The 17351-nt window shown below is 34.3% G+C and overlaps 1 protein-coding gene and 1 pseudogene across 1 annotated transcript; both read left to right on the top strand.

Moving 5' to 3' along the window:
* Positions 1-8401: 8401 nt before the first annotated feature.
* LOC107192353 (THAP domain-containing protein 1-like) lies at positions 8402-8931 on the top strand. Its single transcript, XM_015581581.1, is given in 2 exon segments — positions 8402-8816; positions 8819-8931. Coding segments are annotated over 2 exon segments (528 nt in total).
* A 1200-nt stretch (positions 8932-10131) lies between these two features.
* LOC107192352 lies at positions 10132-12024 on the top strand (annotated as a pseudogene).
* The last annotated feature ends 5327 nt before the right edge of the window (positions 12025-17351 follow it).

Here is a 17351-nt window from a genome sequence, read left to right as displayed (position 1 = left end):
CCCCCCCCCCCCTATATTGGTAATGGAACTACGGTGAAAGAAAGGCATGCATTCCATGTTTTAACTTAATAAGACTAATAATTATGTACTTATATTCAGGTTGAACGTGTATTGTCTGGGAACATACAGGGTGATCCTCTTGTTGCTAAGGTGGAAAGGCAAGCCACCTGTTTTATCGTTTAAGTGTCGTGTCTGTAAACGTGACATTAATAGCTTGGTCCTGCTGGGCGGCCTGTGTGTTTGATAGGGACAGAGCGAGTGTCTGTGCTCGCTCTGTTACTGGCCCGCACGTGATACGTTCGGCAAGGGTCACTGTCAAATTTGGCAAGAAAGATAAATTGATTAACATTTTGAAACTAGAAAATGAAGCTCTATTTACTTTATTGTGCTGTTATTTGAGTAATAATGTATTTGACAAATAAATTATTGAAATATTTATTTTATTTGAAATTTAAATGTGTGTTACATTTTTTTGCGTAACATTTTAGACATGGTTAATTTTGTTAACAAGTGTGATGGTACGTGTAGTGATAACGCCGACAAAAAATCATGAATATGTTTATTACATACGAAAAACTGTTGTTATTTTGTATGCAACATATTTGTATGTTAATTTGTATATTAACTGTTATTTGTTATCTAACGAAATATAATAATACAGAATAAAAGTATACTGTTTGTGTTTGAAAACATATGTATATAGATTCTAAAATTAGACTATCTTTAAAAAATATTATATAAGATTTATCAGCAATGGTATCTAAAGGTCTTATCACGACGGAATTTATTCAATTTTATAATAATATTGTTAAATAAATTAGTTTATGTTTCTTCATATTTGAAAGTTCTACTTATTTCATTAACCCTTTGAATCCGGAGAATTTCGGCCAAAATATATAGAACGTATATGTACACACGTCGTCTGGATTCAAAAAGTTAAAGACGCTTGTTTATTTCAGTTCAAAATAACGTAATTGTACAAATACGACAAAGTTAAAACTTAACAGAAGAATGAGACAGTATTTCGCCTTGCTTTATCCAAAAATTGAGTATGTCCCTACGGTGATTACAGGCGATTGAAGCCAAAGGCTACCGTACAAAATATTAATATTTATTTCTTTATGTATCATAATTCTTCAATATCATGTGTGTGCTCAATTTTATTGGGTTGGCAAGAAAGTAATTTCGGTTTTGTAGTGTGAAATAAAACTCATTTTTTTTATACAAAGAATAAACTTTAATCAATTATATATTTTCCATGTTGTTCAATGACCCTTTGCCATCTTTCTTGCAGCTTCGTGATTCCGCGTTCATAGAATTTCTGGTCCTTATCAGCAAAAAACTGAACCAAGTGCGACTTAAGGTCATCATCATTTGTAAAAGTTTTACCATTCAAAGAGTTTTGCAAACTTCGAAATAAATGGTAATCAGATGGTGCCATATCAGGGCTGTATGGGGGATGCGACATCACTTTCCAACCAAGCTCCAATAATTTCCCACGAGTTACTAAAGATGTGTGAGGCCTTGCATTATCATGGTGGAACACAATTCCTTTGCGATTTGCCAATTCTGGCCGTTTTTCTTTTATTGCTTCATCCAGTTTCAATAGTTGTTGACAGTAAATATCTGAATTGATCGTCTGGTTTCTTGGAAGCAACTCAAAATACACAACACCTTTGTAGTCCCACCAAATTGACAACATGACCTTTTATTGATGCAATTCAGCTTTAGATGTGGATTGTGCTGGTTCGTCACGCTTGGACCATGATCGTTTTCGAATAATGTTACTGTACATGACCCATTTTTCATCACCAGTGATGATACGTTTCAAAAAAGGATCGGCTTCATTGCACTTCAGATGCATATCGCAAATATTGATTCGTGGTGTTAAGTGAATCTCTTTCAATATATGCGGAACCCAAATATCGAGCTTCTTAACGAGTCCAAGACATTTTAGGTGATTTTCAATTGTTGTATGCGATACATTTAACCTCTCTGCAATCTCTCGAACAGTTATGTGACGATCCTCTTCAATTATGGCTTTCATTTGGTCATCATCAACTTCAGTAGGTCGACCAGAACGTTGGTCATCTTTGAGTGAAAAATCTCCAGAACGGAATTTTTTAAACCAATTCTGACACGTGCGATCTGTTATGCAATCAACACCATAAACTTCACATATCTCTTTGTGGGCCTCAGCAGCTTTCTTTCCTTTACGAAAATAAAAGCGTAAAATATGCAGAAAATGTTCGTTTTTGCACTCCATGTTAAAATTGACCCTGAACTAACAGCTACAAACAAAAATTTGCACAACTTGCTTCTGAAGTAACCGAAATGTGACTGATATCAAATGTCAAAAGGAAAAAACCATAACGCAGACAGGAGTCCTTCAAAACGCTTACAACACTATCTATGTGTCACAACCGAAAATACTTTCTTGCCAACCCAATATGTCACTAATATAAGTGTACCTTTACATTTTTTATTAAATACAAAAAAATGTTTCTTTTTAATTGCATTTTTTTCATGAATTATGCGTCAAAATATCCGAATAAAATATTTATTATAACTTTACTCTTAAGTATGTATATTTTTATTTATTCTCCTGCCAATTTTATGTTATTATACGTCAACTATTTGTAAACTGAAATGTGCTAGCCTTCATAAGACATTTGCACCATGCTACTTTTTGCCACAGTGTTCGAAATACGCTATTGTTCGTGGCCAACTGTGAAACGTGCTTGTTACCGTAGTGAATATCAAACATGCTAGTCATCGTGGGAAACGATGAACGTGCAACAAATGAAACGTGCTACTTTTCATTTGTCTTACGAAGACTAGCACTTCGGACTTTCTGACCACGAAAAGCAACACGTTTCGATTGTGGTCTCGAAAAGTAGCATGTTTCACTTATAGCGACGAAGACTAGCATGTTGTGCTTTTTCGCTACGAAAACTAGCACATTTCGGTAGTCTATCGCGAAAAGTAGCATGTTTCAATTTTAGCTACGAAAACCATCACATTAAATAGGTTAGCTAGCATTCTACTGCAAAAATAAAAAGGTAAACGTTTCTTTTTAATGAAATAAACGTTTTTCATCCTTTGAATCTGGGCGACGTACATGCATGTTCCGTATATTTTGTTCAAAATTCTCCGGATTCAAAGGAAATTTAATGAAAAAAATAAAATAACCAAATATAAACAAACAATCTAATTTATTTAAGTAACAATATTATTATAAAATTGAATAAAGTCTGTTGGGATAAGAGCTTTACTTATCATAGCTAATAAATCTTGCTTTTTCTTTAAAGACAATTCAATTTTTGTATTATAGGCATTTTGTAACTGATACTTCATAATGTCCTCTCTTGACACGTACCGTTTTAAAATATTAATTTCTCTACTATTTTCATTGAAATTATATTTCACATTAATTGAATTTCCATATGGGCATACCCGAATCTCTCGAATTGAAGCGATTTTAACAGAACACCAGTTAAATTTTTAGATAAGTCTTTAAAATCGAATATATCTGCCTGCAACTTTTCCTTAACTATGTATGGATTATGAATTTTACAGTCCCTCATAAATCTGCACCACTCATTTTCTGTATATACAGATTTGTGTTTGCAATGTTGCTCAATACGGGCATGCATTGAATCGCCATCATTTTGTGTATGGCCAACTTCTAAAAATCTAAAAAAATCTGGATGTTAAAATGATGCAAAAATGTAAATAATACATGTTTTTTTTAAATTATAGCAAGTTCAACAAGAATTGAAACCATTTATTCAACGTAAAAAATTAGGATTTACCTATGGGTTATAGTAATGTTGAAATCTACAGCAGCTTTAATGAACATAGTGAAGACCATTTTCTTACGGTTTTGTCCGCCGCAGTTATCACTATATAATATTACTTCTTTAACTCCAATTTGAGATTTCTCGTTGATAAATTGCCATAGAAATGATGCTATTTCATTGGCGCCTCTGTTTCCCACTGTCTCGTTCCAAACATTACAGTGACCCACGTGACCAGCCATTTCAAAAATCGTAAAATTCCATACGCACAGTTTGGACATATAATATAAAGGACTTATGTATGCCCGAGGAGTGGTTAATACTTTTTGTAAATCAAAGTTTATCGTGCAAATAGATGCATCCTGAATGGATCTTTGTTTATCAATTTTCATATATTCCCTGGCTTTTCTTTAATTCCTTAAGTGTAAATTTTGTTTTTTGTGATGTAGTGCTTTTTCGATTTCTGAGAGATTTCTAAAAGTTTCGCATTGTTCACACCTAAATACAATACTAATGTACAATAATATAATATTTTTGATTCATTCTTGAAAACAATTAGCAGCAAATTTAACATGAATACCGTGTCTCGACCTTACCTGTCTTTTTTCGATACAAAAAGCCCATAATTAAATTCTGTATTGAAAATTTTTCGTTACATTTGCTGCGTGATGTAAATCGTTTCATTTTTTTTTTCATTTCTTCTTCAAACAAAGAATACATTTTACTTATACTAAGCCCTTCCTCTAAATATTTTTTGGATGTATTTTCTCTGCAATAATGGGAATCCATTACAGGGAAAGACGATATATGATCACGAGCACGTTGTTTAAATTGTTCTGGTACTTTATGAGGTCTATTTGTATGCCTTCCTCTTTCATCACAATTAATCACGAGAGTGCTGTTTGCATGTTTTTTCTTTTTGTCAGCTGTTCTGACCCATTGATAAGAAATGCCTGTTATTAACATTTAAGGAGAATTGAATTATTTTCAATCTTATTTATTAGTTTTTATAATTTTCATGATATTGAAGATGTTTTAAAAATACTCTAAGTTACTCACCCAATGTATCAAGATAAGTTTTTTTACAAACTTTAATTAGTTTGTCTCCATTTGGCAAAGCAAAATAATGATTGACAACTTTTTTATTCGGTTCTCTCTGGATCTCAGAATCAGGATCAACAGTTTCATTATATCTAACTGTTTTGGAATATACCCAATGATTTATGCACATCCACTGTTTGCTTCGGTCGCCAAGTTCCCAGAAGTGGGAGAAAGCTGTTTTTCGAGCATCAAGACTTATTTTTTTGGAACAGAGAAAACGACAGTTATCATTACACCCATCACGCATTTTTCTACTTTGTATGGGTAATCCTTGTCTTCCAATGCCTTCAGTACCTAAATTGCGTGCATTTTGCCTTTATGTCAATCCACAAATCCTTATTTCGAGTTCTTTTTCTCATGACAGTTTTTGGTTGATTGTATCTCTTACGTATTTGAGAACCGGAACTACTCACACTCTCGATAGAATTGTCACGATTAAGAGTATTTTGCTCACAGTTTTCCTTATTACGTGAAATTGTTGCATCTAAATTACTATCAAATGTTTTATTTACATCCATAGTGTAGGAATTATTTTTATTTTAAATTCTTAGTGTTGGCGGGAGGGTCACATTAATACACTGAATTATAAATCACTTCGAAAGTGGCTCGCAAAATACTGATCGCCCGTGGCACAGAGCGTGTCTTTTAATTGCTCGGTTTCATTTGTCAATTGTTTTTGCAATTGTCGCTACATCAGGAATCTGGAACCTTCCAGGATTTTCCAGAACTCGGTGCTACGTGCCATGTGTACCTCACATACGCACACACACATTCATCCTTGATCGACTTTTGTTAATCAAGCCACGTACGTCATGAAAATTCTAGAATACGGAGTATTCTCGAAGAATCTGACATCTGCAACACACACAGATACACATGTACAATTCTTTTAAAGCTAAGCGAAGACATTTTAAAGTTTTATCAATTTATTATGTATCATCTATTTACGATTATCATGACCATTGTTACACATTTTGAACTTAATTACTTTTCACAAGGTAAACGTCTGTTTATATAGACAACTGGTAACTTCCGAAGATCTACATAGAACTTTGGAAGTTACCAGTTGTCTATATTCTATAGAAAAGTGATTAAGTTCACAATCGACTAATAATTGTCATGAGAGAAAGAATTCGAAATAGGGATTAGTGAATTGACCTAAAGGCTAAAAGCACGCAATTTAGGTACTAAAGACATTGGAAGACAAGGATTACCCATACAAAATAGAAAAATGCGTGATGGATATAATAATAACTGTCGTTTTCGCTGTTCCCAAAAAAAAAGACTTGATGCTCTAAAAACTGTTTCCTCCTAGTTTTGGCAACTCGGTGGGCGACGCATACAATTAAATGGATGTGTATAAATAATTGGGTATATTCCAAAACACGTCGACATAATGCTTTATACTTTTAGATGTCTTTCAGGAAGCAAAAGGCACTATAGCGGGAAAAACAAAATTTGCACTTAAACAATAAAAAAAGCGAGGTAATTTATATAAAAAATGATAAACAAAGATCTATTCAGAATGCATCTGTCTGCACGATAAATGTTGATCTACAGAAAGTATTAACCACTCCTCGGGCTAACTTAAATCCTTTATATTATATTAAGTAATTCTGTATATACCCAAGATGAGTGGTGCAGAGTCATGGGGAAATGTAAAGTTCAGAATTCATACCTTGTTAAAGAAAAGTTGCAGGCAGACACATTTGACTTCAAAGATTTATCGAAAAAATGTAACTGGTCTTTTGTTAAAATCGCTTCACTTCGAGAAATTCGTGTATGCCCAGATGGAAATTCAGTTATCGTTAAATATGATTTAGATAAAAACAGTATGGAAATGAATATTTTGAAACATTATGGAATATGGATTACAAAATGCTTACGATACTAAAATTAGACTATCTTTAAAAAAAAACAAGATTTATCAGCAATGGTATTTAAAAGTCTTATCCCGACAGAATTTATTCAATTTTATAATAATATTGTTAATTAAATAAATTAGTTTGTGTTTGTTCATATTTGAAAGTTCCACTTAATTCAGAAATCCTTTGAATGCAGGGAATTTCGGCCAAAATATACAAAACGTATATATACGTTGCTCGGATTCAAAGAAACGTAATTGTACAAATACGAAAAAGTTAAAAGTTAACAGAAGAATGGGATAGTATTTCGCCTTGCTTTATCCAAAAATTAACTGTGACCCTGCCACGGCGATTAGAGGTTGTGATTAAAGCCAAAGGCTACCCTACAAAATATTAATATTTATTCCTTTATGTATTATAATTCTTAAATATCAAGCGTGTGCTCAATTTTGTGTCACTAATACAAGTGCACTTTTACATTTTTATATTAAGTACAAACACATGGTTTATTTTAATTAAATTTGTTTCATGCAATATGCGTCAAAATGTATGAATAAAATATATATTATATCTTTACTCTCAAGTATGTATGTTTTTATTTATTTTCCTGCCAGTTTTCATTACTAACATATAGGTGTACGCTCAATTTTGTGAGCAATTGTACGTCAACTATTTGTAAATTGAAATGTGCTAGCCTTCGTAGGACTTATGCAACGTGCTACTTTTCGCCGCAGTGTTCGAAATACGCTACTGTTCGTGGCGAACTGTAAAACGTGCTTGTTATCGTAGTGAATATCAAACATGCTAGTCATCATGGGAAACGATGAAACGTGCTTCTTTTCGGGATAGATTGAAATATGCCATGTAGTCTTCGTAAGACAAATGAAACATGCTACTTTTCGTAACGCACGTCGTATTGAACGGAATAATAGATAAAGATGGCGCCACGTTGAAACCGCAACCATTTTGTGAGGTCTATGTACGTAGCAATATTTCTTTGAACAAGAGAACGAAAGTCGATAGCGTCGTTACGAGAGGTGGTCGATAACCAATTGTGCATCGTTCTTTTCGAAACGAGAAATTGAAGTTCGATATACTTGTGAAATAATTCGTCAAACCGCTGATTTGAGATATCGGATTGCTTCGCGATAAATTTTGACGCGTGGATATTATAAACGGAAAAGCAATGCATCGTTCCGAACGGTTACATTGTAAATTATGCAACGAAAATCCTCCATTTTGATGAGAAAGAAGACGATATCCAAGCCGACTCTACATAGTACTAGCCATACTGAAGGTAAAAATAGTAACAACGCGGGAGTCCGGCTTCAATACCTAACCCAACCTACCATATCAACCTCTCAGTTCTCCCGCTACCACCGGCCTCCCAGCTACCCAATCTCCCTCTACCGGCCTCTCGGTTTCCCGCAAATCCTTCAAATGTTTAGATTATTATAATCTCCCAAATGTGAGAACTAGTGCAATAATCCAGATAAGTTTTATTTATTTACATTTATATTAATTTTACATATCCTTTGTTTGTGTGTAGTACATTTATTTAATAGAATCTATCACATTTTTCGAAATATTGTTTTACATATATTTTTGTTTATAAATTTCATATATTTATTAATAATGCCACGGCGTTGCTGTGTTCCCAATTGTAAGGGAAATTATGATAGTACTTTAAAAGATAGTAATTATATATCTATGTTTTTCTTCCTCAAAGATGAGGAATTGCGGCAAAAATAGATGGCTGCTATTCCTCGTAAAAATTGGACACCAACAAAATATTCTGCCATTTGCAGTCTGCATTTTGCAGAAAGTGCTATTCAAAGGTATCAAGGTATTCTATCACCCAATGGTGTACCGGAGAATGTTTTGTTGAGATGTCCAAGGCTTATAGCGAATGCAGTACAATCCATTTTCCCCAATTTCCCTTCTTACTTTGTAAAACATGTATTACCACCAAGAAAAGATCCTGTAGAGCAAGATCAAGAAATCGTTGAAAGAAATGAAAATTTAGTCAAAGAATTTACTAATTCAGATTTAGTTTCTCGGATTTAATAAATAATTATGAAGAAAAACTTGTACTTTCAAACTGTTGGACTAGTAAAATAACAAATTCAAAAATTTATTTTTGTATGCTAACACACAGATTGTGATTAGTGACAACATGAAATTACAAGTTTTTTAAGAAAGCAATGAAGTTTCATTCTATGATTTAAAGTGGGTACTGCCTATTGATAAGAAATTATCTAGGTGGTCTCAACTTGAAAATTTATTAAGTAGATATAAAGTATTACAGAATCCACATTCTACCACTGATATATGTCTTATTGAAAAACATCTTGAGAAATCTCTAGAAGAACTTAATAAGGCATATATTATTGCAGAATCAATTGAATTTGCTTATACCAAAAATCTTGAAATAGTAATAGATCAAAAAAGCAAATAAAAAATAAAAAAAATAGATATAGCTCTTGCACCATTATTATGGCTTTTTCGTTATATAGCCAATCGTCAGCTGCATACAATTGCTTGTCCAATTGTGTTGTAGATGATTCCATTAAAATGTACATATCTGGTTATGGGTCCCATTCTGTTGCTAAAAAATTAAATTGCAATATATGTTGATTATTAATTGTGGAGTCTAAAGATAAAACTGTAGGCAATGTATATTTTGATCACTTACAAAGAGAGGGCCTTTCCGTTCCCACTGAAGAAGTGATAACCTCATTTATTCGTATGTATGCAATAATGGAAGCCATAATAAATGATGGCAATTTGGAATTTCAATTTTTACAATCTGAAAATCATAAATATATTTTACGTAAATTAACATATATTAGTATTCAATCAGATATACATTAGATATAAATGAGTTCATAATTAACTGCATAATTGTTCCTTTCAATAGCGAATCATCCTACCCTCTTTTCCACATGTCCCTTAACCTATTTGGCGTCGTACAAATAATTTTGTCTATTTCAGGTTTCTATTAACTTATACATACCTTTATCAATTTTTAAATGCTTCAATTTGGTTCAAAGATGGTTTTATCATGCTTCACACTTATATTTTTTTGAAACCACTGTCAATATTTCAAATATAATGCATCACAACACCAAACTATTCAAAGTGTCCACAAAATATATACCACATTTATAAATATTAGTATACTTCTATATTCCTTCTACTTACTATAGTTATGATATTTCTGTATTCCTTATGCATAATTAATCAAAAATAATGTGTATTAGTATGGTTTTATGTAAAGAATAACGATAATTATAACACTGAGCACAAAACTCTATTCTTGAAAATCGGACTCCCGAATCCGCCATGAGCGATGTTGCCACGTTGTTCAGCACGGCTAGTACTAGAGTCGGCTGTGACGCTATGAAATAGCAGGAAATATAAGAAATATGTTATATTTGAATTTTGATACGTGAAACGACAACGAGACCCGCCCGGCACATGTGGGTTTTTGATTTAGAATCATGGAAAGTAAATCAATATTATTGTCGAACAGCGGAAAATCCGCGACGGCGGAGGATTCTAAAACTGAAATGCAAATGGTACTATCAAAAATGATGGAAGAAAAGCATACGTACACCTACAAGAAATTAGTAGTGCCCATGTCGATGCGAAGTATCTATTGGAGGTTCTTTGGATTTCCAGCCACAGACGATGGAGACATTCTCACTAAAGTAAAGGTTGTTTGCATCTTATGCAAAACTCAAATCGCCTACAATCGTAACACCAGCAACTTGCGTATGCACTTGCAAAACAAACATGACCAAAAGCTGTTAGAACTCGAAGCTACTAATCCTCCTCAAAGACAGGTATTTTTACAAGAAACGAAAGAGGCGCAGAGCTCAAAAGAGGTTATTAAAAGCAGGTTTAACGTCCGCACAAGATATTTACACTACTAATGCTGATGGTACTGTGCAGATAGACGGGGACATTCAGTTCGTGACAGATCCGAATATAAGTCTTTCTAACATCGAGGATGTCTTTTCAATCGGTCAGCCGTTACGAGTCATGATTAAAAGCGGTTCTAATATCAGTAACAACAGGCAAAACGTGGCCTTTCTTATGCCCTAAGAGAATGCTATTAATCAGTCAAGCATCGATGGGATAAATGTGTCTGATGCTATAACACAATTCATTATAATGGACTTACAGTTACCTGAGGTAGTGGAAGGCCGAGGATTTCAGAGGCTAGTCGCGACTCTACGGTCGCCTTGCGAAATTCCGAATAAAAATAAATTAGAAGATGAAATCATACCAAAGATTTATGACACCTTCCATGAATCAGTGGCGACAACTTTGACTTGTGTCACTGGTGAAGTGGGTCTTACCGTTGAAGAGTGGAGATCAAATTCTGACGAACGTTTTGTTACTATCTATGTTTACTATCAAAATGCTGGTGAACCAGTCTTAGAATGTAAAGTATTAAATACAATTCATGCGCCGTTGGATTGGGAAGAGTCTCAATGGGGCAATACAATAGATTCTTTGTTGCTTGATTAGGATTTGAAATAGAGAGGATAACTGCTGTGGTGGTAGCTACATCTAGAACAGAACTATTAACTGCATTAACAAATCGGGGATTAACTTTAGTTCCTTATTTACTTCATACTTTACAAGTATGGGCTCAAGCTTGTTTTGAAAATCTAGAGGTTGCTTCTATATTGTCTAAATGTAAAGTAGCTATCGGAGCTATCATAAGCCATCCAGCTGCATCAGCAGCTCTGTCCATGCAAGAACAGTTACTGGAGGTAAACTTAAAATTATATTGTACACAAACAATGTTATGGTAGAGTTCAACCTACAATGGTTGCATAAATAAAGGGAACTGTACTTTAATCTTCACTTGGTGGAGTGGAACAATAATAAACCTGTTTCACCAATTAGAAATTGTAAAGTCCCTAGCAAAAATTCTATGCAATCCTAGTTAGGTGAAAAGCTATTCACTTTATTGATAGTTAAATCGACTGTTAATTGATGAATAAGCAAATTTTTAAATTCATTTAACATGATTTTAGCTGGAGGAGAATACCATGCTGATGGATTATCCGCCCGTGTGGACGTCAACGTACAACATGCTCGAGCAGATAGTCCTACGTCGTAATATTGTAACATCGATGTTAGAAAGTATGGAAGGAGTTGATCAAGTTATCATTTTGATTAAAGCAGTGTTTCTCATACATAACACTATTCATTTTTGCTTACTAGCTGACACATTATAATTATATAGTAACAATCGAACAAAAACAATCTTTAAAAAGTTGATTGTTTTTAGATGATTGAAGTTTAAAATGGATCTCTAAGCATGCTTATAAATAACAAGCTTCATCAGTTATTGATTCCATTTTCAATGCTACATCGAGTTAAACTAATTTTGCTTTAAGTACAATGCATTGAGTCTACATTATTGTACTTTCAGTCAGTGTCTTTTCGTTAGAATTATCAGTCAATGAATTTCAAAGAATATATTATTGTTCATGATACTAATGAATGATGAATTTGTTTCCATCAAAGTTTCAAATGAAATTTCATATTTTCAAGCTACAGGAAATGTATTTGAAATTTATTTCGACTTTGATCATCTCTTGTTAAGTTTTCAATAATATTATATTATTAGTTTTAAACGAATTTGGATTTCAAAAGTGTTGTATAAGAATTTCCAAAGCCTAAAGAGTATAATAGAAATGAAGGAAATGAATACCCTACTTAAAAAGTAATAGAAAAAAGAATAGTTTTCAAATTTGACGCCATATAATGTATCACGACATTGTAGTTAAATGTTATATATTATATACCATTATGAAGCGTTGGAAATAAAATTTCAATGCAATTAGTATTATGTTAAAATAATTAAAATATTGATTTTTTATTCAATCTTCGTATTTATTTACACATCAATCTTAGCAGTAGTTCATTTGCAATAAATATGCAAATGCAATTACACAAGCAACTTGTGATACGTCACTGAAATATATGTATATGTATATGTATGTATATGGATAGTAAAGTGTGAAGTTAGCTTAGGTATATACAAATCACAGCTGACTATTATTTGCATTCTTTTAACTTTAACTCATACTACCTAGGTATTTATTCCAAGAACAACTTTTGAATAAACAATAAATATTTTCTGTTTAAAGGAATAAATACATATACTACTCCTATAAATATTCAGTTTACTTTAAATTTATGTAATTAATCAGCGACAGAAAATTACATCAATTCAAGTACGACGATTAGTGTTATTTAAAACGTTTATTTTAACACAAAAGAAGTGGAGCACACGTTCTTAGAATGAAATGTAAGTTAACGTGAACTTGTATTTCTATATTTATATATTTGCATACTCATTAGTGTCACTTTTTATTTTACTTAATTATGCTTTCCTTAATATTTTCAGGAATATAGAAACATGTTGGCCGGGCGCAGATACTTACGCGCCGCGCCCAGCCGCGTGATTCTTACCAATATAATTGGTTATTACTCCGAAGTCGCAAGGATGCGCAAGTTCAGCTCTGACCGTTATATTCCTTATACTATAGGCTATCAAATAATATAAATTTCAAGGATTCACCTCGATTCCGAAAAATGCAGCACGCGATTAAGTACAATAGTCACATAATTTCTTGTATTTCTGTTATTTATAACTATTTATATACTTTAATAGCATAAAATGAATGCATCACTTCATTCTATAAGTAAATGAAAAATTGTTCAATATCTGAAGAGTGAATTTATACAAACTATTGACTTCTTAGTATCCACGCGCTCAATATCCTTCTCTCTCATACAATCGCTACCTCTGTTAGTGTTTTTTAAATTTTATGCTGTAATTAACTTAAAATATTACAAACAAGTCAGACAGCACTGTTAAACAAATTATAAAATTATTTTATCGACATTTCTTCCCCCCTACTGGGCTTAACTTTAGTATAACAAAATTTTTGAGCTCAAAATCAGATTCTGCGACCCCAAAATCCCCCCGAATAACTATTTTTGTAATGATAAACGGTAAAATGTAGACGTAGGGATTTTTTATCGCGTTTTCCGCGATTCGTACCACTGTGGCGTCGGCCGTAGACGTAACCAGTTTACCAGTGTCCACTGTCCACTTGTCCAGTGATGCCAGAATCAGTGATGCCAGAATCGTGGTACTGGTTACCCCCACCACTCTCCCACTCCGACGTACCATCGTCTCCCACTATGACGTCCACCGTGCTGGCACACGCAAGCATAGCCAGCCCTGCCGTGTGCGCTGGCCGTCGAGAGACGGTGAGCTATATTTAGAAAAGAGTGGGGGTAAACCGTACACGATTCTGACATCACTGCTGCCTTGGAAATCCTGTTCGAATGTCACTGCGGCGAAAATTCACGTTCTCGACGCGATGCCTCGCAACCTAAGCGCGTGAGCAGTCAAGAGACCCTGTTCGTATCCCAATGCGGCGGTTTTACTTTTTATTTTTAATTATTTTATAATTTCACTTTGTAACCTGTAAGTAAAATAAAAAAGTTAACAAATATTAATTTAGGAAGCATTTAAAAAGAAGAAAATAAATGTTTTCCACTTCAATGTCTAAATTTTTTATTATATACATACATATTATGTTGTATACACATAAATTATTTTTACAATTATATGATATCCTGAAAACCCTACTCATTACTACTCCAAACATTCGTACAAAAATCTATTTGATTTAACTGCAATAGTTTGGAAACTTCGACAGTAATCAATTTCTAAAAGCTGTTTCAACGGTAAGGGATTTTAAATTAGCTGCAATCATACGCGTCGCCGAATACGTTATTGTTTCATTATGTCAAAAGAGATAATTAGGAATTTCAGAGGTTTTGAAAGAAGTGCTTCAACCGCTCGAAAAAGCAGTATACTGCGAATAATGATCCGTTTCAAAACCGCTGAAATCCCTAAATTACCTCTTTTCAAAAGACTCTTTTGACATAATGAAAAGCAACGAAAAAGCAAAACTGTGACCAATTATCCCACCTTTCCCTTAATGTCGCGATACGAATTGTATGTTATTAAATATAGTCTGATTTATGTCGGGTTCGGAATTATTTTCATCTGGAGAATCTCCTACATTTATCCATAACATTTTTAATAAAGTACACTGAAAGGAGTAAAAGTTTAAATTTTTATTCACGGGTGATTCGTTCTGTGTATTACATTGTAAACAGAACGATACCATCGCCTCGCGCCGAGGCCCCGTGACGTCATGTGACTCGGTTTAAATCCCACTTTGTGTCCCATCCATTCTTTGTTGTTAGTATGTTTTTAACTGACTCCCTAACAGTTACGTTAACCGAAATTCAGTGACATACAGTGACGATCAGTGACAGGATACAGTGATCGTGTACATTTATATTTTCGTGTTAAAGAATTGTAGCTGTGAGTAATGGCGTATCAGTCCGCTAAGAGAAGTAACAAGAGATTCCAGCGTCATTGGTTCGACGCTGATGAATCTCTAAAGGCTTGGTTAGAGGAGGTTGTCACAGACGAGTCACTTTGCCTTTGCAAAGCATTCGTCAACGCAGACGCATATTTCAAATATGAAGGAAATGTTACATACTAATATACATGAAAGTGATTCGCCTGTGACTGTAGAGAAGGTTGAATTGCAAGAATTAGAAATAGATGTAGAATTACTTCAGAGGCAGGATTCGAATACATTTGACGAAAAAATAAAAATTGCGGAGATTAGATACGCGACATTCTTCGCCGAGTATAATGTTCCGCTCGCGGTAGCACCTGACTTTCTTGCTCTTATGCAGGACATAGGACAAGAATCTCAGATGTTACAGCGAATGAAAATAAGCCGAACAAAATGCACACAAATCATTAATAATGTTTTGTGTGTTCGCGAAACGAAACACATTATCGACAACGTCAAGCACGCTAAATTTTCAGTTTATCAGGATGAAGCCGTACATTCAACGAATGATAAGGGGCTCACATTAGCAGTCCGGTATGTTGAGCCAAGTCAATTATCGGTTAAAGCAGAATTACTGCAATTAATTCATTTGAATGCTAGTGATTGCTCAGCGGAAAGCATTTACCAATCCTTCGAGAAGGTTTTATCGAAAATGCAGATTCCACTGAGGAATATAGCTGCTCTCAGTTGCGATAATGCTTCCGTAATGACAGGTAGGTACTCTTCTTTTAAATCAAAACTGCTTCAGAAAAATCCAAATGTCATTACACTGCCGTGCGTTTGCCATTCAGTTGCATTGGCAGCGAGTGCTGCGTGTGCTGCAATTCCTAAGGAGTGCATCGAATTATTAAAGGGGGTATGCACATTTATCAATAACAGTCCAAAACGCGCGTCAATTTTTCGGCAGTTTCGGGAGAGTTATGACAACTCTCCTTTAAAACTTCTAAAATTGTCCGATACACGCTGGCTTGCGATGCACCAGTGTGTGACGAGATTTTTAGAAGTCTGGGATGATTTAATTAGATTCTTCGAAGAACATACATTTTCAGAGAAATCGGAAGTCGCAAACAAGTTCTTGGTACTGCTTCGCAGACATGACTTGAGAGCGTATTTCCACTTCCTCAATTACACGTTAGATTACTTAAGGGGGGAGAATCCGTGGCCCGTGCGCTGATGCGTGCACTCACACAATCAACGGGAACCGTGTATGTATATGCGATGCACAAGAGAGACATTCGATTTCGTAAGAACCAAAATGAGCCTCGACAATTGCACAAATGCACTTTTCACGAGTATAGAATTCACGGGTAGACTTCCCTACAGGGTGGTCTGGTCCGTATAAACACCAATAAACACATTCTAATTGAAAGAATTAGAATTTTAGAAAGTGTGCGATTGTGACAGACGCCGATGAAAACACACAAGATGGCTGCACAAGTCATATTTTGTCAAATATCTCACGATTTAATGGTTTTCTAGTCAAAAGCAGAGCAAACCACCCTGTATACCAGTATCACATTGTCGTGGAAATTCGATTTGAGTCACTTTATCACTTCTGGAAGGCACATTTTGGTTCCTACTATTTGACGCGTCCAGACGCAGAAATAAACAGAGGTATAGTTCATGGATTCTCCGCTAGAGGCGTTTATGGTATTTGTCAGTCACTTTGGCTTGCGTTACCACGAGTATCGATAAAACAGAGGGAGTCGGTAAATGTAACCTCGCAACAGGTGCTGGATCGTATCGATTGTTTTGTTACGCTGTTACCACATGTTCCCATTACAATTTTGCCCGTCAGGAGAACGATGGAACACCTACGGCTCGTGGCGAGATTTCGATTCTCGCCGAATGTAGGAAAAGAACGGCGCGAGGGAAAGAAATTCGAGAATTAAACAGTACGTACTAATGTGTGCAAGGATGAATCTTCTTATTCGTACTTGCAATGATGCTTATTTGTTTAATTAATGAAATTACATACGAGATACTTGACATTATATTCTCGAGAAACAAATTGTAAAAATGGCACAATATATATTCCGGGTATTCCACATACGAAAAACATGGAATACTATACAAATCTCTTGTTGGAAATGATATTTATT

This window comes from Dufourea novaeangliae, unplaced genomic scaffold (assembly GCF_001272555.1).
Source record: "Dufourea novaeangliae isolate 0120121106 unplaced genomic scaffold, ASM127255v1 scaffold329, whole genome shotgun sequence".
In the NCBI taxonomy this organism is placed as follows: Eukaryota; Metazoa; Arthropoda; class Insecta; order Hymenoptera; family Halictidae; genus Dufourea; species Dufourea novaeangliae.
This window is presented reverse-complemented; position numbering and strand designations above follow the sequence as displayed.